Source organism: Leopardus geoffroyi, chromosome C2 (genome assembly GCF_018350155.1).
Source record: "Leopardus geoffroyi isolate Oge1 chromosome C2, O.geoffroyi_Oge1_pat1.0, whole genome shotgun sequence".
Lineage (NCBI taxonomy): Eukaryota > Metazoa > Chordata > Mammalia > Carnivora > Felidae > Leopardus > Leopardus geoffroyi.
The window spans coordinates 151,089,040-151,113,434 of NC_059333.1; the positions used below are offsets into that span (position 1 = coordinate 151,089,040).

General features: G+C 48.5%; 1 protein-coding gene across 5 annotated transcripts in view; it reads right to left on the reverse strand.

Moving 5' to 3' along the window:
- Nucleotides 1-24,395, reverse strand: part of LOC123575777 (myosin VIIA and Rab interacting protein) — a 372,974-nt gene that overhangs the window by 98,761 nt on the left and 249,818 nt on the right. For all 5 annotated transcript variants that reach the window (XM_045436470.1, XM_045436473.1, XM_045436469.1 and 2 more), the window contains one exon: nucleotides 1,526-1,662. In XM_045436470.1, coding sequence (XP_045292426.1) covers nucleotides 1,526-1,662 — 137 coding nt within the window. The remainder of the gene's footprint in view (nucleotides 1-1,525; nucleotides 1,663-24,395) is intronic.

The following is a 24,395-nucleotide window of genomic DNA, read 5'->3' on the forward strand; positions in this document are numbered from 1 at the left end:
AGACAGGGGAGGAGAGCAGACTTGTGGTCTGTTCTGTGGGATTCTCCACATGTTTGCTTTTCCCCTCGTCTTGCAGTAGGCAGTGGAGGTCTGAATTTGGTGGCTGGTATAGGGGTACACCAAGCAGACCTGGGGGCGTATGTGAGAGAAAAGAAAGGATGAGATGCAGTCAAGTGAGCCAATAATATTCTGGAAACTTCCTGAGGTATCTCTCTGGGTTGAAAAACGACTGTTAACGCGATTCCTCTCAGGCTTTATTTCTTTTTTGGCCTCCATTCCTGGAGAAAAGGTTTTTCGAAAAACCAGCAAAGGGAAGATAAAAATAATCTGTGGAAACCTTCAGCACTGCTCTCTTAGCTTAGGCTTCCTGAACGGTTTGAAAGATAGAGTCTAGCAACCACCACAAAAGGCCCTAATGATTCTCGGTGTTTAATGCATCCTTTAATGCTTTCCTCCCTCGTCTCAGTGGCTGGCATATTTTTAGATAAGACACGGCCATAGACTTTATTGAAAATACAACAATGTAAAATAATGACGGCGAAAAAGCTCCAGAATGAGACGGATGAGATCTTTTTTCCTTCCCTCTTTCTCGTGGATAAAAGGCATTTACCTGTGTCAGCAAAGTGTTGGAAAAAATCTGCCTTTAGATAGAAGGAAAAAAAACAACAACAACAAACACCAGCCTTTTTTTGGAGGATACGCTGTTCATATTCTGACAACGATTTCTTTCTACTGGCTGGTGTAATAGAACTGAAGAATATAATTTCTCCTTCTAATTACATTGGTTGTCTTAACTGTATAAAAACAGCGAAGGTAGAATTAGTCCTTCGGGCTTCCTGGGAGAGAAGCCCGTACTTTCCTGACTCTCCCAACACATCAAGTTCTGGAACTGGTGTGAGTAGAATTTTGGAGTAGGAGGGCAGGGGAGTGGAGGGCATACCTCAGAGTACAGACTAATCTATGTGATCAAACAAAGAGGACTTTCTGACGTTTTAATCGTTAGGGGGAGACCATCCAGAATCTTTGATTTCTAGGGATCTAGAATTAATATGTGCACAACACGCAGAAATACTTTGGTTTTCTTTTTTAAATGTTAATTTATTTATTATTTTGAAGGGGGAGAGGGGCAGAAAAAAGAGAGAGAGAGAGACAGAGAGAATCCCAAGCAGGCTCCATGCTTTGGGCACAGAGCCCGACTCAGGGCTCGAACTCACCAACTGTGAGATCACGACCTGAGCCGAAATCAAGAGTCGGACACTTAACTGACAGAGCCACCCAGGGGCCCCAATACTTTGGTCTTCTCAGCACATCCAACAGCCCAGTGGGGATGCTGGCATGGGGTAAGTCAAACTTAACAGAATCTTTGGTATTTAGCCTCCTACTTCTGATCCTCATTGGGGCCAGATAGTTAAGCAACTTTCTTGGTCCCAGTTGAGTGTGGCCGGTGTCGGGGGCCTCCCAGCCCGGCCTCCTTCCATCCCACCAGCCCCGCAAAGACTCCCAGAGCAGAGCACCGCCCACGTACCTAGAATATCGAAGCACGCCCCGCTCTCCAGCCGGTGTTTCCTGTACAGGTTCTTCAAGACCTTAGCACTGCCGAAGCGTTTGAAACGACTCTTCACGTTATTGTAGAACCATTCCAGAGACTGGGTCCTCAGAAGCCTGCGGAAAACACAGAATTAGAAAACAAAATCAGAATTAAAAACCGGAGTGATTAAAATGGTGGGTGGCCAAAGGTGCTGTGATACTCCGCAGCGCCTTCCATCAAGATGTGGAGCTGCCTTCTCCACTCTCGAGTCCGGGCTGGTGCGCGTGTGTGACTTGTTCGGACCGCGGAGATGGGTGGGTGTGACACTGCAGATCTTGAGCCTTAGGGTGACCTCTCTTGCCGCTCCTGGAGATCCTGCACCCCGTGACCACGCGAGCAAGCCCAAGCTGGCCTTCGGGGTGCCCACGGACACTTGGCCCAAATCACCCCTTCCGCCTCAGGCAATGACTGGCCCATCTCAGACAGGTGAGCGAGGGAAAAGGTGACAGGGACCTGGCGAGTGACAAGAGTGATAGCAGCCAGGAGGACAGCAGCGAGGATGAGGTCCAGGCCACCCGGACAAAGAGATACTCAGCAGCGGTGTGGATTCAGAAGATTAAAGAGCAGACTCTGGTGATGAGGACACGGGCCAGTCTGTGGCAGTGACAGGGGGGTGGCCAGGGGAGCTGCAGCCACAGCCAGAGCCACAGTACCAGTCTCACCCCCAGGGGCAGCGAGCACTCAGCCCAGGAGGCTGGCAGTGAAGCCACAGCTTTGGATTCCAGGCACAGTGACCCAGTCCCGGGGCCCCCGGGACTGGCGCTGACACGATTACTGTGCACAGAAACGCATGTTTCCAGCGGTCTCTTTGTGAGCCCTCCGCTTTGTTCGTTTTCCTCCCCTCCTCCAAACCTTGGCTGTTATTAAAGCCAGTCTCTCTTTAAACAAATAAACAATTGACTGGGGATGCATGAGTGGCCTGAAGAAGGACCAGCAGAGCAAGCATGCACCTGAGCCCATCCAAACAGCAAGTGGATAAATGCTGGCCATTTTAAGCCACTGACTGATACACCTGCTTAATAGCAGGCTTTGTATGTGATACTCCTGTTGCACTGACAACGCCTCTCACTCAGCACGAGAGAGACAAGATTCTCCAGCCACTTATGCATTCAGCTGGGAGCACGGAGGGAAAGCAGTTTCTTGGGCAGTGCTGGAACGGTGGGTCCGGAACACTGACAAGATGCTTCTCTCTCTTTTTTTAATTTTTAAAAAAAATTTTAAGAAAGTTTATTTATATTTGAGAGACAGAGCTTGAGCGGGGAAGGGGCGGAGAGCGAAGGAGACACAGAATCCAACGCAGGCTCCAGGTTCCGAGCTGTCAGCACAGAGCCTGTGCACGATCATGAGATCGTGACCTGAGCTGAAGCTGGACGCCCAACTGACTGAGCCACCCGGGTGCCCCTCTTTTTAAAAATTTTTAAAGTTTATTTATTTATTTTGAGAGAGAGCGAGACAGCGAGCAGGGGAGGGGCACAGAGAGAGGGAGAGAGAGAATCCCAAGCAGGGTCTTGCACCATCAGCACAGAGCCTGATGAGGGGCTCAAAGTCACGAACCGTGAGATCATGACCTGAGCCAAAACCAAGAGCCGGATGCTTAACTGACTGAGCCACCCAGGTGCCCCCAAGATGCTTCTCTTTTTGGCTTGACGACATATTTCTAAGTCCCTTCCATTTCAAGAATAGCTTTTATTGTTACTTTTATTATGAATGTAATAACACATGCTCACTTTAGAGAATTCAGAAAAGCGAAACGAACATAAAGGCCTCTAATTCAATGGATGAACAAGCACATCTGTATCTACTCCTCCTCCCCAGATGCCAGTGAAATGGGAGAAGATACCCAAAGGGAAAAATCTACACAAACGAAGAATAGGGGTGAGAGCAAAACACCAGAGATTTCAACATATTTCTGGAAAATCGAAAGTGGATGATTGCATGAACGTAAGAAAGAATTCTGTCCTCCAGACAGGTACAGGATCTGGGCCTCCTGGACCGAGGGGTCCAACTTGGAGCTGGCTTGTGCCAAGAGCAGCACTGGCTGTGAGATGGAATTCAGAAAGCTGATCTACTGGCTGCATACACAACAGTGAGGCCTCTCGGTCTCCATCCCAATTCCTAATCAAATGGACAACTGGTCAAGGGATGCTTTGTCCTTAGGCCCCAAACGAAAACAGTCCTGTAATAAAATTGGACAATCTACTTGAAGAAGACTAGGGCTTGAATACAAGGGTCACACCTGGGAGTGAAACCTTCCTTGGGCAGCTTTGGAGGAGCAGTCCCCCCCCCACCAACACCTGCCCACCAGATCCTGTCCATCTACCTGAAGATGGGCCTGGCCGACAAACTTGGAGTTGTCAGTCAGCACATCACCCCCTGTTTAAAGGACAGGTCTGCTGGGAATACTAGCCTATCCATGTTAGTCATCTTTATTAATCAGCCAAGTCCTTTGTTAAAAAATATGAATAGACAGCCAGAGATCACTAGAAATTTGAAACAATCCAATGGATTGGGAAAGAAGGACCAAGAGAAACTAAGAGGGAACTTTTAAAAAGAGAAATGAAGGTAATCTAGGGTAATGAAAATAGCTCTAAACATTCTAATAAATAACAGTGATTTGAAACGACACTGTACCTCATCCATATAACAAGACTACGTGATGTGAAAAGTAAGTAATCAGGCAATAATAGCTTCTTGGACCCAGAACCTATGATCGGTGAAATCTTCCAGAATGCAGAGCAAGAAGTCAAAAAGACAGGACTTATCGGAGAAAGGAACATGAGGATCAATTCAGTGGGCTCAGCATCTAACAGGATTCCAGGAAGGGAGAAGAGGAAAGAAAAAACATCAGACATATAACAGAATAAAAGGGGCCCAAGCTAAGAAAGGCAAAGGTATTTAGGTTAAGAGTCTACCAAAGGCCAAGCAGAATACATTAAATACCAAACAAAACACAGCAGACAATCCTACCTACATACATCTAAGATTCAGACCCCCAAAAAGATGAGGCTTTGAAGGCTTCCAGACAGAAAAAAAGGGCATTTTTGCAAATGGACAAAAACAGGAATGACATTAACATTTGAAATCTATAACACCGAATGCAAGGAGACAATGGAGCAATGGGTTTCCTAAGCCCAGAGAAGAACTAACAGGAACTCAGAGTTCTATGTTCAAACTGTCATCGGAGGAGGGCCCAATAAAGGTATCTTCAGCCATGCAAGATCTCAGAAAGTTTATGTGCTTTCTGGGAGGAAAAAAATTCTTAAAGTAAACCACAGGAGAGTGAAAAACCATCTAAGAAAGAGGAAACCACGGCCCTCTAGAAAGAGGGAGTCGGTGCAGGGATCCAATGGGCAGAAGTCTCAGGTGCTAGCTGCACAGCAGGTATGAAAGGCGGGCAGTGCAAACAGGCCACTCAATAAGCACATAATTAAGAGGCCAAATGAATGTAGAGAGATGCTGAAGAAGGAGGCACATCTTTCTTTTGGCAATAAGAATAAAGAAAGATAATGAGAAGCCCCAGGGAAAACAAAAACGAAACGAAAACAGCAGCGCTAGAAAGCGACGGTCTAATCAGGAAGCACATTCAAGGCCGTCAGATTCTGCCAACTAACGAAGCAGAAGAAAAGAGGCAAACGGCTCGTGGCCCGGGTTCGTGGCCAAGGATCGCATTTCCTTCTCTCTGCGGACTTCACGACAAGACTCTGGTCTGTAGCAAATTGTATATATTGTATTACATATATAATATATGCACTATAATTTTATATGTATAATGAAAACACCATTTTACTTTTCACACCCTATTTATAGACAAAGCATGAAAGGCCCTCCCTGTCAAGACGTTTGCATTTTTTGGTGAAAGCGAAACCAAGTCATCAGCTGGCTTGAAAGGAAGCCCGGATGCAGAGAGAGGCAGGAACAACACAGACGGCTCACAGAGGCTAACTTCCTCATCTTGCACAGTGGGGTCCAGTCCGGCTTCTCAAATATATGGACAACAATCGCGGTTTAAATATGTCCTGTAAAGTGACAGAGGTCACCGGGTATTAATAAAACTTTGGGGGGAGGGGAAAGAGGTAGCAAGGACGTGGGCCAGGCATGAAAGTCTCAAGTTGACGAGTCAAGAAGTGGTAAGACCAACACGTCAGTTAGAATTTTAGCAGTAACCCCAAGGAATGTTTACAGGTGACTGCTTGGGGCATTGGGACTTGGCATGTTGCTGGGGGCATGAGATCCTTTAACTTTCATATCATTTTATATTGCTTGAATTCCTTTTTAACCAGGTACATGCATTAACGTAAAAGCATTGAAATAAAAACAAAAGGGGCGTCTCGGTCAGGTGGGTGGCTCAGTCAGTTAAGTGTCCAGCTCTTAATTTCAGCGCAGGTCGTGATGTCACAGTGATGAGCTCGAGCCCCACGTTGGGCTCTGCGCTGGTCGTGGAGCCCGCTCAAGATTCTCTCTCTCCCTCCCCCTCTGACCCTCTCCCCAGCTCATGCTCTCAATCTCTCTTTCTCTCTCTCTCAAAAAAGAAAAACATAAGTAAAAGAAGATTTTTTAAAAAATCACCCCAAAGTCTTACCACTGGAGCTTGACATCTGAAGTGTTTGTTATGGACTGAAAGTCTATATCCCCACAAAAGTCCTATGTTGAAACCGAATCCCCGATGTGATGTTACCTGCGGGTGGGGGGCTTTGGGAGGTGGGGCCCTCATGAACGGGATGGTGTCACCCTAGAGCGCTTCGTCCCCTCGCCTACCGTGTCAGGACACAGCGAGAAGCCGGCCGTCTATGAGCTGGGAAGCGGCTTCTGGCCAGACACCAAGTCTGTCCGTGCCTTGATCTTGGCCTTCCCGGCCTCCAGGACTGTGAGACATACGTTCCTGTTGTTTAGAAGTCACTCAGTCTGCGGCACTGTATGATAGCCGCCGGGAACAGGTGGTATGTGTGGGTGTGTATGTGTGTGCACACGTGTGTGCATGCACGCCTAACGCAACACACATGGGGAAGACAGCGTCGGTCTCAAGTCTGTTGGTGCAGAAGGGGCCCCAGGGCCAGTGTCGCTCTGAGGGACCACGTTTAAGAGGGAGGAAGCTCCTCCCCCTTCCGATAAAGCCCAGCCGACAAAAGCTGTGGGGCAGCATCAGTGCAGCCACCAAGAGTACCCAGGAGGCAGTGAGGGTGGCAGTGGAGGGGCACCCCTCCTAAAAGGCTCAGGACTTCACTGAAGAGAAGTTCTGGACGGGCTTGCTCCTGAGCACATGCGAGGGACCTCCAGTACATGTAATTCGCACACTGTCTTTCCTTAATTTGTTTTTAACATGTATTCATTTTTTGAGAGAGAGAGAGAGAGAGAGAGAGAGAGAGAGAGAGACAGAGCCTGAGTGGGAGAGGAGACAAAGAATCCAAAGCAGGCTCTGTCAGCACAGAGCCCGACGCGGGGCTCGAACTCATGAACCGTGAGATCATGACCTGAGCCGAAGTCCGACGCTTAAGTGACTGAGCCACCCAGGCGCCGCCCCCCCACCCCCACCCCGACACTGTCTTTTAACAAACATGGGATCACAATGACTTCGATCCCGCAGATGCCTTCAGAGCTCAGTCTGTCACTTCATTCAAGTCTCGGCACAAACGTCACCCCCTTGTGAGGCCCTGCCTGGCCACTTTGGCTAGAATACCACGGCCACACCAACACGTCTTGTATCGCTCTCCTCTTCTCTCTCCTTGGAAACCGTAACATCTGGGCTTATGATTTATTTGATAGCTTTAAAAGCACAACGGAATGTGACTCTAGAAATGTACTCCAGGCCACATCCCCAGTGCACTGCCCTGCTCTCCGAGCCGTCGACCATCACAAAGGAGCTGTTGGTGGCTCAGCAATGTGGCTGAGGGTCCACAATGGTCCTGTTGGGGGATAGTTGTTACTGTGCTCCACATTCCTGTGACCAAAGGGCATTCCCTGTCCTTTTGGGACACTCACCCTTCCCTCCTAATGGAGGGTAAGTTGTTCTGGAAAACCTAGCGCCCCTTCCCCTCGCCCCCACCCCCCCAACACCGCCCTGGTCAGCATGTGGGTGGTCACACGACACAGGCCAGCGCACCCAGGTCAAGATGGAGGTGTTTGCTGCTGCTCTTGGAAGGCGGGGTGCTGCCTTTCTGCTGGGCTGGCCCCACAGAGGAAGGAAAGCCCAGAACTGCTGGGGCCATCCCGCCCATCAGTTGGGGGGATATTTGTGGTCTTCTGGACAGAAGCAGATCTGATGTTGGAAAGGGACAGGATCCTGCTGCTACACTTCGAACACGTGCATCTCCTCAAGCCCAAGGTCAAGCCCCGGACTCGTCTATTACATGAGCCAGTAACTTCCCTCTCTTACACCTTTCGGAATTGGTTTCCCTTACTGGCAACCAAGAGTCTTCATACCTCAAGTATACGAAAGGATGAGCTCTTTCCTCCCTGGTTATACCCAAACTTTTGGCATTCAGAAGCGCGTTAATGACCTCTACAGTGGAAGCCCCAGTGTGCTCAAGTCTTGGAGTGGGACCAGGGCACCGCCCTGGGCTGCTGGGAGGTGGGAGGCCGGCACCGAATCCTTGGAGAATGACTATCGAAACCACAGCCTGATTTGGGAGCAGAAAGCTTTTCTCTTACAGAGTGATGTGTTTTAGACTATGTTTTGACTTAGCGTTACCGTGGAGAGCTTTCCTGGAAGTCAGGCAAGGCTCGGTCAGGATGACCTTCATTTCATATTAGCACTCTTATCTCACTTATTTAAAATCTCAGGGCCCAGAGGAAACTCATGGGACGCACGTGATTCGTGGGGGAGGGGTGTGGGGAGGGGGCTGTGAGGATACCAGCACCAGCGGGGACTGGGTAAATGTGCTCCTGGGGGCTCCCTGGTCTCAGGGAGGCTGGAGACCTCAGGGTAGTCCGGTCTCCAGCCTCCACCTGACTGCAGGCAAGAGCGGACGGGAAGGGAGGAACCTCGTGTCGGCCTCCTGCTCGAGTGGAAGGCAGAATGGAATCCTGTGCGTGCATGTGGACTCCTTCACTTGCCCACTCACCCATTCTTTAATTCCCTCGCTGTTTCTTGCGTGCCCCCTGGGGCAGGCACCGTGCCAGGGATATCGGCGGTCACACACAGATAAGGCGGCTACCCCTCAGTGCTGCCAGACTAATCTCAGAGAGTGCCAGGTGCGTCATGAGATGGGATCAAAAGGAAGCCAAAGGTATCTCAGGAGTGGCCGGACATAGGCTTTGGCTTCTGGATTATTCCCACCGGTGGATGCGACACTACGTGTGGAGGAGAGGAGATGTAGGCAGGGGTGGGAGCCACCCTCCTGGTGACGAGGCTTGCCAACAGCTTCCCAACCCGGAACCGTCCAGAGGGACCCTGCTTGACTTCCCTGGCTTATTCTGTAAACGATCCCGAGTTATCCCTAAGAATGTTCGCACAGCGATTCTCAGCACGCTGTAGTTTCACCAACTTAAGTGTGAACGTTTCTTTAAATACTAAAGAGTTTCGGGGCGCCTGGGTGGCGCAGTCGGTTGAGCGTCCGACTTCAGCCAGGTCACGATCTCGCGGTCCGTGAGTTCGAGCCCCGCGTCGGGCTCTGGGCTGATGGCTCAGAGCCTGGAGCCTGTTTCCGATTCTGTGTCTCCCTCTCTCTCTGCCCCTCCCCCGTTCATGCTCTGTCTCTCCCTGTCTCAAAAATAAATAAACATTAAAAAAAAAATTAAAAAAAAAAGAAGTGCTTAAAAGAAGTATGCCAAGGGGCGCCTGGGTGGCGTAGTCGGTTAAGCGTCCGACTTCAGCCAGGTCACGATCTCGCGGTCCGTGGGTTCGAGCCCCGCGTCGGGCTCTGGGCTGATGGCTCAGAGCCTGGAGCCTGTTTCCGATTCTGTGTCTCCCTCTCTCTCTGCCCCTCCCCCGTTCATGCTCTGTCTCTCCCTGTCTCATAAATAAAACGTTAAAAAAATAAATAAATAAAAATAAAAATGGACAAGCTCGGGGCGCCTGGGTGGCTCAGTCGGTTAAGCGTCCGACTTCAGCTCAGGTCACGATCTCACAGTCCGTGGGTTCAAGCCCCGCGTCGGGCTCTGGGCTGATGGCTCAGAGCCTGGAGCCTGTTTCCGATTCTGTGTCTCCCTCTCTCTCTGCCCCTCCCCCGTTCATGCTCTGTCTCTCTCTGTCCCAAAAATAAATAAACGTTGAAAAAAAAATTAATAAATACTAAAGAGTTTTAAAAATCAGCAGCGAACCTTTCAACTTCAGCAATACAACATAGTCAGAATTGATTACTTTTGGTCCTGGGAGCTACTTCGTCCTCTGGAAAATGTGATACTAATGGTACCTCGCAAGGCTGGAGGGAGAATTAAATAACTCAGCCCAGGGTGCTCAGAGAAAGGGCAGGCCCACGGTGCCAGCTGAGTCTGATGTGAGTGGACACATCTTTGGGGCATGGCCTCCCACGTCCGTATTCCCTCAACGCTGCAAACGCGTGATCCCGTGTGGGGCACGTGCTTTGATGGGGATGATGGCACTATCTACTGGCAGGAGGGTTTCTCCCCAGATGCACCTGCTCTTGGAGATGCTGATAAGCCCTTCCTCTGGCACCCCATCGTCCCTTCCTACTCCGCTCCCATGTTGCAATGAGAGATGTTACCGATAAGGCAGAAAACAAGACTGGGCACGACAAACTACTCAGGTGATGCAACTAACCATATGGCACAGGGGTATGCCTGGACTTGTCCTCCAGGACCTCATAGACCTGTCAGGACAAGAAGGTGCCCAAGGGCCCGAGGCCATGGGTGTGGCCACCTCACTATGAAGCTCCCGAAGGAGTGAGTGAGTGAGTGCTGGGCCCCAGGACAGGCTGGGTGAGCCCCTCGAGTTACACTGGGAAAGCACAGCACCGTGCAAAGAGCTGTTCGAATTCAAGGGCAGCACCGTCCGAATTCCGGTTCTCCTGCCGTCCTGCGAGGTCACTCCGCCTCTTGGTGCTTTGACCCCCTCTGCAAAGTAGCCGGAGAGGTGACGTGACAAACAAAAGATGCAGTATGTGCCGCCTGCGGCAACAACCCACCTCAGGCAAGTCACTTAACCTCCCCCTGCCTCCGTTTCCTCACCTGTAAAATGGGGATAAGCACGACAACCATAGCGCGTAGGAAGCCGCTGACGGGCAAATCCAAGTCAAGGGCTCAGCCCTGACACAACTCAACCGCTGTCCTCGCTGAGTTCGAGGCGCTTCAAAAGAAATGTATGTAGAGGAAGAGGGTCAGGTGTCCCACTCTGAGAGGGTGACAAGAGAGCGGGGTGTGACAGTGAGGGGGGGCAGGGTAGGCAGACAGGTCAGGAGCCCTGTTGTAGGCTGGACCGACAGCGGGAGGTAGGACGGAATGCCACCTCCCATCAGAAACATGAGCACCCCACCTTCACAGACAGAAGTACCCAACTTCCTCCCCCGGCCCCTAATGGTCTGTTCTGTCTTTGAGGAGACTGACACTTCCTTATAAAGCGCTCGCAGGAGGAGTGCGTGTGTCCCCGATGGTCTGGCAGTTTCACTCTTGGAATCTCCCCAGAGAAGCACTCACAGGTGTCCTCAGGGGTATTCCCTGAAAAAAAAAAACCCGTGAACAGCCTTGGCTCATTCATTCATTCCTTGTTCATTCACTCGCTCGTACATCAAATACAAATTCATTCATGAGCATCCACCACACGCCAGGTGCTGGGGTGAGCACCGTATCCTGCAACGGACAAAATGGACAAGGTTTCAGACATTCTAGGTGGAGGAGACAGGAAGTGCAAAGGCCCTGGGGCCTGGTTTGCTTCCAATATCTGAACGACAATAACAAAGAGGTAACTGTCTGGAGGGGAGTGAACAAAGTGAGGAGTCTGTCAATGAGAGAATGGTTAAGTAAACTGCGGTTTATTCATTCCACAAAAGCTTAAAAGATTACACAGTGATATTAAACGGATGAGCCAGATCTACCCTTATCAACATGTTTAATCTATAAAACAAACTTCAGAACCCTATGGGCTGATCATGCCATTAACGTGAGTTGAAAGCATCACATTAAGTGACTATGTGTATATGTATATATAGTTATATGTAAGTTGCAAAAGTGAATTATCTGTATGGGAACAATGTGTCCAATTTCAAGGAGAGAAGGTTTGGAGTCAGAGAGGGCTCACAATGGAGCTTCAAGAGTCAGTAATATCTCATCTCCATAAAATCTGTTCTTTTTTTTAATGTTTATTTGTTTTGAGAGAGAGAGAGAGAGAGAGAGAGAAAGAAAGAGGTCGTGAGCAGGGGAGGGGCAGAGAAAGAGAGAGAGAGAGAGAGAGAGGGAGAGAGAGGATCTTAAGCAGGCTCCACACAGCCAGTACAGACCCGGATGCAGGGCTCGAACTCACAAACTTTGAGATCATGACCTGAGCTGAAATCAAGAGGTGGACACTTAACCAACTGAGCCACCCAGGCGCCCCACCGTAAAACCTGTTCCGGCGGGGTCCATGAGGGCTGCCCCATCAGGACGGACACGACTGGCCCATGGATGTCTTTGTAGCCTGCCGGGAACTTTGGAGTAGGCCTGGAGCAGTCCACAGTATAAACACAAGAAAACCCAGCAGAATCCGCAACACATACCTTGCCACCTATCGTCCTCATTCTTAAGAAAACCTCACCCAACCTCTTCATCTGTTCTCTAAGCACAAACCTTTATTGGAGCACTTTCCGGTGCTGTTTTCATAAATTATTTTAGGACCTGTCATCACTGCTAAGTTAAGTGTCCACTAAGAGAAGAAGCCTCTGCAGACACACTTCACGGTCTGCACTATGATGCCGCATCTCCCAAGATGATCTCCGCGAAGAGAACAAGAATATATTGCTTCGGGGTTTCTTTCCTTTTTTTTTTTTTTTTTTTTTGTAAACCCCAAACATAACCGGCTCTTAAGTTGTTATCTTTCCTGGCTTCGCAGGAGGGTTCTTAGTCTGCGGGTGGATGAATTCTTGTTTTTCTGGTTGACTCAACAGACATCACTTTCTTTAAAGCTCCCTCGTGCCCTACACTGTAGATCTCATGCCCTCTACCTTCCTCCTCGTGCTATGACCGTAGGCACCCCCCCCCAGCACAAGCTCTATGTTCTCCCCAGCACGGAAAACTGTGTGGGCTGCACAGTGACCTCTGACCCCACGCCATCGGCCCGTCAACGTTTGCTAATCCCTACCATGAACCAATGGCCCATTAGCCACAGGAGTCTCCCCACGGCTGTGTGTCAGCCCCAACAAAACCCAATTTGCCGCCAGGCCCCAAGGAAGGAGGGCTGGACGGGATGGGAGAATGTGTCCACGTCCAGACCGGACTACGAGCCCATGCTGTGTGACGTCACGGGCTCGGCCGCTGGACACAGTGCCCGTCTCTGCGCATGGCCCCGCTGTAGCGCGGGGTCGGGTAAAGATTCTGCACCATCCCTGGGGACAGCCTGCGGTGGTTCAACCCTCTCGGACGGCCCGTGTTCCTACCAGGAAGGAAGGGCTGGACGGCAACCTCATGCACCCAGGGTTGGGCTTCCTGAAGAGGTCTGTCTGGTGTCAGACTCTCTGGGGGGGTCCACACCCAGAGGGAACCGGGGTTTCTTCTTGGTCTAGCCCTGGCCCGGGAAGATATCTAACTGTGGTCTTATGGTTTTCACTCCCCCAGCTGTGGGGCTTCTGGGAAATTGGTCTGCCGCCCAAGTAGTCTAGCTCTGGACGTATTAAAGTGTGACAGCGTCTGGTTCTCAAAGTCACAGGTGGGCACAGAGAAGGGCTAGGAGAGGAGGCAGCTGCAGTCAGAGCTGAGCACCTCCTGGTCCACAGCCACGGGGCCCAATCGTTTCAGTCTGAAAAGTGGGGGCAGGCGGGGGTAAGTACATTTGTTTGGGAAACTCGTGTTTTTTTTTTTTTTTTAAGTTTATTTATTTATTTTGAGAAAGAGAGAGCAGACTAGGGGCAGAGAAAGAGGGAGAGAGAGAGAATCCCAAGCAGGCTCCACACTGTCAGCACAGAGCCTGATGCAGGGCTCAAACCCACGAACCGTGAGATCATAACCTGAGCTGAAATCAGGAGTCAGACACTCAACCGAAGGAGGCACCCAGGCGCCCAGGGAACATCTTGGATGACAACGGGGCACCGGCTTGGAGTCAAGTTCTCTTCTGCGGCTAAAGTCCAACCAAAACAAAAGATGGCGCTCCTTTCCTGCAGCTACGGAGAATCAACAACATATTTTCTGCATTCTTTGAAGCCCTTTTCCCCATTTTCTCTCCGCCCTGTCTCATTATCCCGTGTCATGATGTCTTCACTAATTCTCCACTTAAGGAAGGCATCAGGAAGAAACTGGCAGTTCCATAGTCATTAAGGAAACCGGTCTCTTAAAAATGAGATAAGCCCAGTTTAAATGGATTTTTGCCATCATTTATCGAGAGCCTCCTCAATCCAGGCTTTTTCAAACGGAATGTTTTTTGCATGGAGAGAATTCTTGCTGCTGTGTCTAGAAACTCAGAACAGCCCCTTCCCACAAAGTAGAAGATTTACAGAAGTTTTCATTTAAAAAAAAAAAAAAAAATTAGGGGAGGGGCGCCTGGGTGGCTCAGTCAGTTAAACGTCTGACTTTGGCTCAGGGTCATAATCTCAAGGTCTGTGAGTTCGAGCCCCATGTCGGGCTCTGTGCTGACAGCTCAGAGCCTGGAGCCTGTTTCAGATTCTGTGTCTCCCTCTCTTTCTGACCCTCCCCGTTCACACTCTGTCTCAAAAATAAATGAATGTTAAAAAAATTTTTTTTTAAATTAGGGGGGTGCCTGGGTGGCTCAGTTGGTTGAGCATCTGATTTTTGGTTTTGGCTCAGGTCATGATCTCGTGGTTTTGTGGGTTCGAGCCCCACACCGGGCTCTGCGCTGGCAGCTGGGAGCCTGCTTGGGATTCTCTCCCTCCCTCTCTCTGCCCCTCCCCTATTTGCACTCTTAAAATAAATAAACTTTAAATTATAAAAAAAATTAGGGATATTTTTCTAGCTAAGGGAAGCTTTAAGAAAGAAAAAAATATGGGGGCAGGGTAAACTTGACCTATAAGATATTAAAACAAATGCATAATAACTAAAATAGTGTGTTATATTAAAAATATAAAGACCGGGGTGCCTGGTGGCTCAGTTGGTTAAATGTCCGACTTTGGCTCAGGTCATGATCTCACAGTTTGTGGGTTCGAGCACTACGTCAGGCTCTGTGCTGACAGCTCAGAGCCTGGGGCCTGCTTTGGATTCTGTGTCTCTCTCTGTCTCTGCCCCTTCCCCACTCAGGCTCTGTCTCTATCTCAAAAATAAATAAACATTAAAAAAATATAATTACAAATAGGAAAGAAACCTGGAAGACAATGTATAAAATATAACTATTGATATCTCTGAATAGTGATATTATGGGTAACTTTGATTTCTCAAACTGTGCAAACATATACTATTAATTAATTAATTAATTAATTAATTTACTTATTTATTTTTGAGAGAGAAAGAATGGGTGCGTGAGCAGGGGAGGGACAGAGGGAGAGAGAGAGAAACAGAAAGAGAGAGAGAGAGAGAGAGAGAGAGAGAATCCCAAGCAGGCTCTATACTCAGAGTGGAGCCCAACACAAGGGCTTGATCTCATGACCACAGGATCACCACCCGAGCTAAAATCAAGTCAGACATGCAACCAAACTGAGCCACTCAGGCACCCCAAACGTATACTATTTTATACACAGAAAAGAATGTACTGCATCTTTATGAAGTTTCCAAGTAAAAGGAAGAGAGACCCTATTCCTCTATAGTATATTAAGAAGGTCTATGGCCATGGGGAAGAAAGGGTAGGCGCTCCAGCCTACTCACGTCTGTGTGATATTGGGAAAGTCAGTAATTACTCTCTGTGAACCTCAGTGTCCTCATTTTAAAATGATGTTTACAAAATCTACTTCCCAGGTTGTGAAATGAAAGATAGCATCCCAAAGGTACGTAGTAGGAATGCATCCACAAAGGAGAGGGACAGGCTGCAAGAAATGTGTTAAGGAAAAAGCTGAAAATACACAGATACATCTAGATCACAGAATATAAAATAAATTAGAAAAGTACAAAGCTTTGCTCACATGGATTCTAGATTCATGGCAGTTCACTATAACCTGGCGGCAGAAATAATCAACAAAAAAGCTACATTCACTTAAAAAAATTTTTTTTAATATTTACTTTTTTGAGAGAGAGAGAGAGCGAGCAAGAGAGCGAGCGAGAGAGCATGATTGGGGGAGGGGCAGAGAGAGAGGGAGACACAGAATCCGAAGCAGGCTGAGCTGTCACGGGGCTCAAACTCATGAACCTTGAGATCATGACCTGAGCCGAAGTCAGATGCTTAACCAACTGAGCCACCCAGGCACCCCTACATTCACTTCTTCTTTGGCAGGACGGGGGACTGTAATTCTCCACAATTCTCAAAAACAACTTTCGGGAGTTGTAAGGACCATCCATCTTTATGAAGTTTCGTTCAATTCAGGTATTTTTTGAGCATTTTGCTGCGCTGAGTCCGGCAGAGGGTACTGGGCTTATAAAGGCGAGTAAAGCCCAATTACTGCTTCAAGGAGCTCACAGTTGAACAGGGAATGATACCTCCTGGCTTGGATGAGGAGGGCATAATGGTCACACAACCTGGTCACATAACCAGGGGAGGTAACATAAGAAGGGGATCATGTTTGGGGGGAAGGTGGAAGTTCAACGAGGCCACCTGAATTTGGGGCGCCCATCGCAACCCCAAGTGGCAACTGAAATCTGGACGAGAAATACAGATTTGGGAATTCTTGGTCCATGGGTAGCAGTAACTAATTGATGTATCAGAGGCGTAGATCTTCATCTGCTCTTACTGAGGAAAATGGAAACACGTTAGGTAATTTGCTGATTTGTCACTGAACCAGCACATCTGGGAACAGAGTACAGACCCTATTCTTGGGTCAGTGCCTTGATGTCTGATCAGACTGTGTTTTCCTTCCAGAAATCCCGGTTCGTGTTCTTATGGAAAATTAGGGTTTCTGCCGGAAAGTTTAAGCTAATAGAAAGCTCCATAAATCAAGGAATCAGAGGAAAACCTAAAAACGTTGTACTGTTTTCCTAAAGAACCCTCCACTTATCCCATTGTGAACACCAACACTTCAAGGCACTTACTGTGTAAGCAGCTGTCTACTTTGGTTTTTTTCTCTGACATGAGTCAATTTGTAAACATGATGAAGTCTCGTTAGAAGACCAGAATCGTAACACAAGAGCGGCACTGAAATTACAATCACACGAAGCTTTGCCCAAGAATGTCAGACTGATTGTGGCTCATTGGACTAAAACAATATAATTGTGGGAAGCGTGGAATTTGCCTACATAAAAACTGCTCAGATCCTGGCTGCTAGCGATGAAGCAAGTCTTCAGGCCCTCGGCCCCAGCACGGCAGGGCACCGCATAAACTGAGTTCACACTGGGGGAAGACTGAGATCCTGTTATCTCTGCTTCCTGTATGGTCCCTGGGTGCCTTCTGAAGGCTTCAACGGAAATGCACAATCCCAGACCTCCACCCACACCCCGAGACCTGCCCAATCAGAACACACATTTTGGCAAGATTCCCAAGTGACTACTCTGTTCCTCAAAGCCTGACAAGCACGTGCCTAGCACAATTAGCAGAGTGTTTTCTGAGACCACTTGATTCATTTTTCTTTTCAATTCTGACCACAACCCACTTACATAGATGGGAGACAGAGCAGCTGACTTGCCTCGCTCGTTCCCACTTTCCAAGGACAAAGAAGTGAGCTGGGTGATTAAAAAAACAAAAACAAAAAAAAAACAAAAAAAGGAACAGAATAAATGGCATCCCCAAATTTCAGGTGCATTCGTTGTAAGAAAATAAAATGCCAAAAATACTGTTGACGCAAATGCAAATCATCATACGCAGCACGGTTCCTCCAAACAACCTACAACCAAATAAACAGTAGCGATTTTGTTTGTTCCTCCAAACAACCTACAACCAAATAAATTGATAACCATTAACCTAAACTAACATTTCTTTGTTGGTGAAAATTAAGAACAGTAGCGATTAAAACCCACGACCGGCTGAAGACAGTTTTGATGATGTCTGGAAAAGGAGACATCCCCCCTAAAACCTGTAAGGATGTCTGTGACCTTGAGCTGGGCTTTCGCTTGTGCAGGATGCAAAATGAGAAGCTTCAGCAAGCGCCAATGACACACTAAATAGCAGTAAAAGAGAAAGGGCTCCAGGCCTTTCAAACAGAGGGACTTGCATACAGGCAATTGGTTTCAGAGATAAGGAAACTGCTGGGATTCTAAACAGGGGACCGTGAGGGACTCTAGAAGCAAACAACAGAAGGAAGCTGCTGCCCCCCCCCAGGGCTGGAGGAGGCATTGCCAGGGGCAGAGTCTTGGAGCCAGGAGCTGGGGCCACCGAGGAAATGATGCCAGGGACAGATGGGGGAAATTACTGGTACCTGGTCTTCTCTTGACCTCCCACCCTCCCATCTCCCTCCAGGCCTGCCATTGGCCAAGGTCAGAAGAGAGTCAGCCCGTGATAAACAGAGCAGAGCAAGGAAGAGCCAGGATGCAGGGTCTGGGATCACACAGCCAATGACTGGGACACGTGGAATGTTTATGAACACCAGACTCCAAGGGCCCTTAATAAATCTCTTAGTAGATTACTAGTAAGTAGCCTTAGCTTTTTTAAAAATTAAAAAAAAAAATTGAATGCTTATTTGATAAATAAATAGGGAGGGAGGAGAAGGAGAGAGAGGGAGAGGGGGAAGGGCAGAGAGAGAGAGAGGGAGACACAGAATCTGAAGCAGGCTCCAGGCTCTGACTTATCGGAGCAGAGCCCGATGTGGGGCTCGAATTCACGAACTGAGAGATCGTGACCTGGCCCGAAGTCGGATGCTCAACGGACTGAGCCACCCAGGTGCCCTTAAATTCTTTTTAATGTTTATTTATTTTTGAGAGAGAGAGACACACAGAGTGCTAGCGGGGGAGGGGCAGAGAGAGGGAGACACAGAATCCAAAGCAGGCTCCAGACTCTGAGCTGTCTGTATAGAGCCTGACACAGGGCTCAAATCCACGAACCGTGAGATCATGACCTGAGCTGAAGCTTAACTGACTGAGCCACCCAGGCACCACTAAGTAGCCTTGGTTTTAAGTTGAAATTGTAAGTCTGCAGAATTGTGACTCATTTGGCCACAAGAAGGGAAGAAAGAAATTATGTCTGGGGGTCGATTTGCAGCCATGTGCCCACAGAACATACCTTAGAACTTGCTGGTGTGGGGCAGACAGGGGGCTGGGTATTAGACTGGACATTAGCATTTACCACCTCTGTGGCCAAGGGCACGTTACTAACCTCTCTGGGTGCTGTGTTCTTCATCTGCAACCTGCAGCTGCTAATATTTACCTGGCAGAGTCTTACGAGGCATCACTGGCCCGATGGGCTCATGCATCTACTGTTACTTGAACACAGTAAGCACTAAGAAAATAGGTATTTAATCTCAGAAGAAACTACATATTCACTAAATCTAAGTTCTGTTACAAGCAAGGCTTTTTCTCTAAAGAAGTCAAACAAAGAGCCACCCGCCCCCTATGTGGACCACAATACAAGGTCAGCAGGAAGACTTGGGTTTATCCATTAGGACCAATAACTGACATCACCTTGGGTCTCAGCCTCTTGATGTATCTCAGAGGGAAGCCGTGTGTAGGAACAGCTTCCCTCAGCGACAAGTACACAGCATCTCCTGCCAGCACAGGCTTGTAGAGTCCAGAACTCTTTAACTGGGGTCCATCATCCTGCTGAGGGCAGCTCACCCGAATGAGCGCTCAGCATCGCGGAGGGGCCCAGGGATTGCCCTGCTACCGGAATCACTCAGTCCTATTCTGCTCAGTGAGACCCAACTCTTAGGAAGTATGATTTATTTATTTTTATTATTATTTTTGTTTTTAAATTTTTTAATGTTTATTTTTGAGAGAGAGACAGAGCATGAGCGGGGGAGGGGCAGAGAGAGAGGCAGACAGAGAATCGGAAGCAGGCTCCAGGCTCTGAGCTGTCAGCACAGAGCCCGACGTGGGGCTTGAACCCACGAACCGTGAGATCATGACCTGAGCTGAAGGCGGACACTTAACCGACTGAGCCACCCAGGCACCCCAAAGTATGATTTCTAGATAACTCTTTGGATACAGTGTCCCTAAAATAAATGCAAGGCACGACTGCCCAATTCACCGAAAAGAGCCCACCAAACTTTTCTCCCCTAAATCTGATCCTGGGCAATTTATTTAACCTAGCAGAGCTTTTGCGTCCCCAGATGCAAATGAAGAAAATAAATATTTCTTCAGGTTTTTATAAGGATTAAATGACATAACACACGAGAGACATTCAGGACACTATTTCACCCAGGGTAAGGTCCAGGATGTGTCATTTCTTATTATCATCAACACTGTCATTTCATCCTAAGCCCTCTGCATTCTTTTTTTTTTTTTTTTTTTTTTTTTTTAGAAGGATGTGAATACAATCAATAAATAAAGAGTAAAACTAGACTTGGGAAGAAATGTGTTCCATCCTTACATTTCATCTGAATCAGAAGGAGACTTTAGGGTTAAAGTGGTTCTCAATTTTTCATTTTTTTAATGCTTATGTCTTTATCTTGAGAGAGAGAGCATGCGTGCGACAGGGGCAGAGACAGAGAAAGAGAGAGAGAGAATCCCAAGCAGGCTTTGCACTGTCCTCGCAGAGCCCGAACACAGAGTCGATCTCACGAACCATGAGATCATGACCTGAGCCGAAATCAAGAGTCGATGCTTAACTGACTGAGCCACCCAGGCGCCCTGGTTCTTAATTTTTAGTAGTTGTGGAACGTGTGACCACCCAGCTTGCTGGGCCCTGTCCAGAGTTTCTGGTCTGGTAGGTCTGGGAGAGACCTAAGGATGGGCATTTCGGACAGATTCCCAGGCGAGATGATGGTGCTAGCCAGAAGACCAGAGAGCCACGAGGTCGAGGACAGATTTGGCAGGTTGCAAAGAGCGCACAAAGATATTGTGGATTCAGGACCGTGGGCAAACTAGCAGACCGACAGTCAGGTGTTTGGAAAACAAGGCTCCTTCAGCCCTGACAGCAGACAGGCCCTTGAGCACTGAGTCAGAGCAATCAGTTTTGAAAAGGCAAGAGAGACCGGGAGGCTGGATGGAAAAGAACAGCCCTCACACTGGGACCCCTGCGTGTCACTGGGAATTTGCAGACAGACTCGCCGGGAGGCTGCAAGCGTCACGTTCAGTTGATACGTGACAATGGCCATTAATGTGAAGCATCCTGCGAAGGGTGAGAGGCTACAGCGGACAAATACTGGGAAGGAAGGACAGCGAGTTGTCTGACAAACCCACGGCTGCTCCTGGGCCCTCCGCGCGCAATGTCACTAAATCTGCACGGCATTTAGGGGGAGACAGATGAGGAAACTGAGGCTGAGGGACACTTGAGACGCCCAAGGTCACACGGCTTGACTGGGATTTTTAAATCTTAAAAGTTTTTAGTGTCTCGTGACTCAATCAGGTTTAAATTTTTTTTAACATTTTAATTGAAGTATGATTGATATACAATATTATATTAGTGTCAGGTGAACAACAGTGACTGGACGATTCTATACATTATGATACGCTCACCACAATAAGTGTCGTCACCGTCTGTCACCGTGCAACATTATGACGATAGTATTGACTATGCTCGCCATGCTGTCCTTTTCATCCTCATGATTTATTTATTTTATAACTGGACGTTTGAACCTCTTAAGGTGAACCCCTTCACCTATTTTGCCCGTCCTCTCCGGCAATCACCAGTTTGTTCTCTGTATTCGTGAGTCTGTTTCTTTGTGGTTGGTTGTTCCTTTGTTTTTTTTTTGTTTTTTGTTTTTTGTTTTTTTGTTTTTATATTCCACCTGTAAGTGAAATCATACGGTATTTGTCTTTCTCTGACTTATTTTGCTTAGCGTAACAGCCTCTGGGTCCACCCATGTTGCTGCAAGTGGCAAGAAGAACTCATACAACTCCCACCAAAAAAAATGAACAACCTAATTGAAACACGGGCAGGTGACCTGAATAGACATTTACCACCCTCCCCCCCCCCCCCAAAGATGACCTAGAGATGGCCAACAGACACAGGAAAAGATGCTCATCAGTAATCCCCATCAGGGAATTATTGCATCAGGGAAATGCAAACCCAAACCTCAGTGGACTATCACCTGACTCCTGTCCGAATGGCTAGTACCAAAAAGACAAGAAATAACAAGTGTTGGTGAGGATGTGGAGAACAGGGAACCCTCGTGCACTGTTGGTGGGAGTGTAAGTTGCTGTAGCCACTGGGGAAAACAGTACAGAGGCTCCTCAAACCACTAAATATAGAAGCACCATATAAGCCAGTAATTCTGCTACTGGGTGTATACCTGAGGAACACGAAAACATCAGTTTGAAAAGATACAGGCACCCCTGTTTATTGCAGCATTACTACTATTAAAAAAGTTTTTTAATGTTTATTGAGGGGGGGAGGGGCAGAGCGAGAGGGAGACCCAGAATGCGAAGCAGGCTCCAGGCTCCGAGCTGCCAGCACAGAGCCCGATGTGGGGCTTGCACCCACAACCCACGAGATCGTGACCTGAGCTGAAGTCGGACGCTCAACCGACTGAGCCACCCAGGTGCCCTGCAGCCTCATTTACAGTAGCCAAGACATGGAAGCAAAACCCCAGTGTCCATCAACATATGAGTGGACGGAGATGATGTGGTACATATACAACGGGGTATCACTGGTCCATGAGAAAGGTCTGGGATTTGACCCCAGCTCCATCTGGCTGCAGAGCCCCTACGTCTCCACGGGACCACACAGATTATGGATGTAATGTGAAAACACCCACCCTGTACTTCCCACATGCCAGGCAATGTTCTAAGCGCTTTATGCAAACTCACCTGTCTAAGCCTCACAACCACTCTATGAGGTAGTGTTGTTCTTAGTACCCATTTCACAGAGAGGAACCGGAGGCTACATGGCCTGCCTGAGGACATATAGGAGTAGGAGGCAGAGCCGGGATGGGGCCCAGCCGCCTGGCTTCGGAGCCTGTGTCCATCGTCACTGCCCTGCACAGGCTCCCTTCTATAAAGCGACGATTCAAAAGAAAAATAAGCCGAGCAGAAGTGTGCGGCTTGTCTAAAGTTATGGAGGAGAGGGGCGCCTGGCAGGCTCAGTGGGTAGAGCATGCGGCTCTTGATCTCAGGGTTGTAAGTTCGAGACCCACGTTGGGCATAGAGCTCACATTAAAAAAAAAAAGTTACAGAGCAGCTGCTGAAAAAGGCTGGTGGTATCTGTGGGGGTCTGTGTGGAGATCCCAGCTGCCCCCCCTCCAGCTGCATTCTGCTGATCCACTCTGACTCATCTTTTCTGGATCCGATCACATTTTTTTTTTCTCACCTGCTACTCTGCAGGGCCATCCCTGCCAACCTGTGCTAAACCCCAAGGACCCCCTCGGGCCAGCCTTTCTCTCCAGGATTGAGCCTCCCTGCAAAGCCCCAAACAGAGACAGAAGTGAGTGCAGGGAGAGAGTGTGGGCTGCCTGGCTGTCCTCTCCCTGTGTCACACCCCTAGCTCCAGCCCTGGCCACAGGAGTGATCAACCCCCTCCTCCTTCTCCTAATGAGCTGACAAAGTGTGGAACTTCTTTCTTCAGACAGAGCCACTCATGGCTGTAAAAATCAAAGGGTGCCGAAGTCACAGAGAGCACTCAAAGAGGGCTCCTGGTACAGGGAGGAGCCTGGCCCAAGGAAGCCCGTGACATGGGCTGGGTCCACAGCTGGCACTCAGATCTCTGAGTTTCTGGAGGCTTTGCAGTCAGGCTCTGATGGAAGTGTCTTTCCACTGGAACAGGGTGGGTGGAAGATGGTGCAAATTCTTTGCTATTCCTCTTTTTGAAAAGTGGAGTCTAAATTCTCTGTCCCCTTGAATCTATGTTAGCCTTGGCGACTTGCTTGTCCATTAGAAAATGGCAGAGGGCGCCTGGGTGGCTCAGTTAGTTGAGTGTCCAATTTCAGCTCAGGGCATGATCTCGTGGTTTGTGAGTTCGAGTCCTGCACTGGGGCTCACCGCTGTCAGTGCAGAGCCTGCTTTGGATCCTTTGTCCCCCTCTCTCTGCCACTCCCCCGAGCTTGCACTCTCTCTCTCAAAAATATAAAATAAAATAAACATTTTTTTTAAAGCAAAAGAAAATGGCAGACATGTTGTTCTGGAGCTTCTGAAGTTAAGTCACAAGAAGTCCTGCACTTCTGTTCCAGGCTGCTTGGAACATTCTGGAAGTCTGGGACTGCTGCATAAGAGACAGAGCTGTCCTGAGACCGTTAGGCCACGAGACTATGGGGAGGGCTGGCTCCAGCCACAGCCACTGAGTCCAACCTGTTTTCAAATTAAAGAGGTGCCCACGTTTGGTAATGTTTCCAACCAAATGACAATGTGAAATAATGTTTAATTCCATTCCACTTGCTGGAACTCCTTTCACAGGAGGCCAGGGTGGCTGGTGTTGTTGCAAACAATTCTCAAGAACACTTCCAAACTGGATAACACCAAGCTTTAGAAGATCCAACCATGATGGCGATTTTTATTACAAATGATTGATTATTGCATGTTGCTTGAATCTACGCCAGAGGACATTTCTATAGGGTTTAAATTATCAGGCCAGTCAAGAGCCAAACCACTGGCTGCTTTGTACAAGTCAGACCTAGTC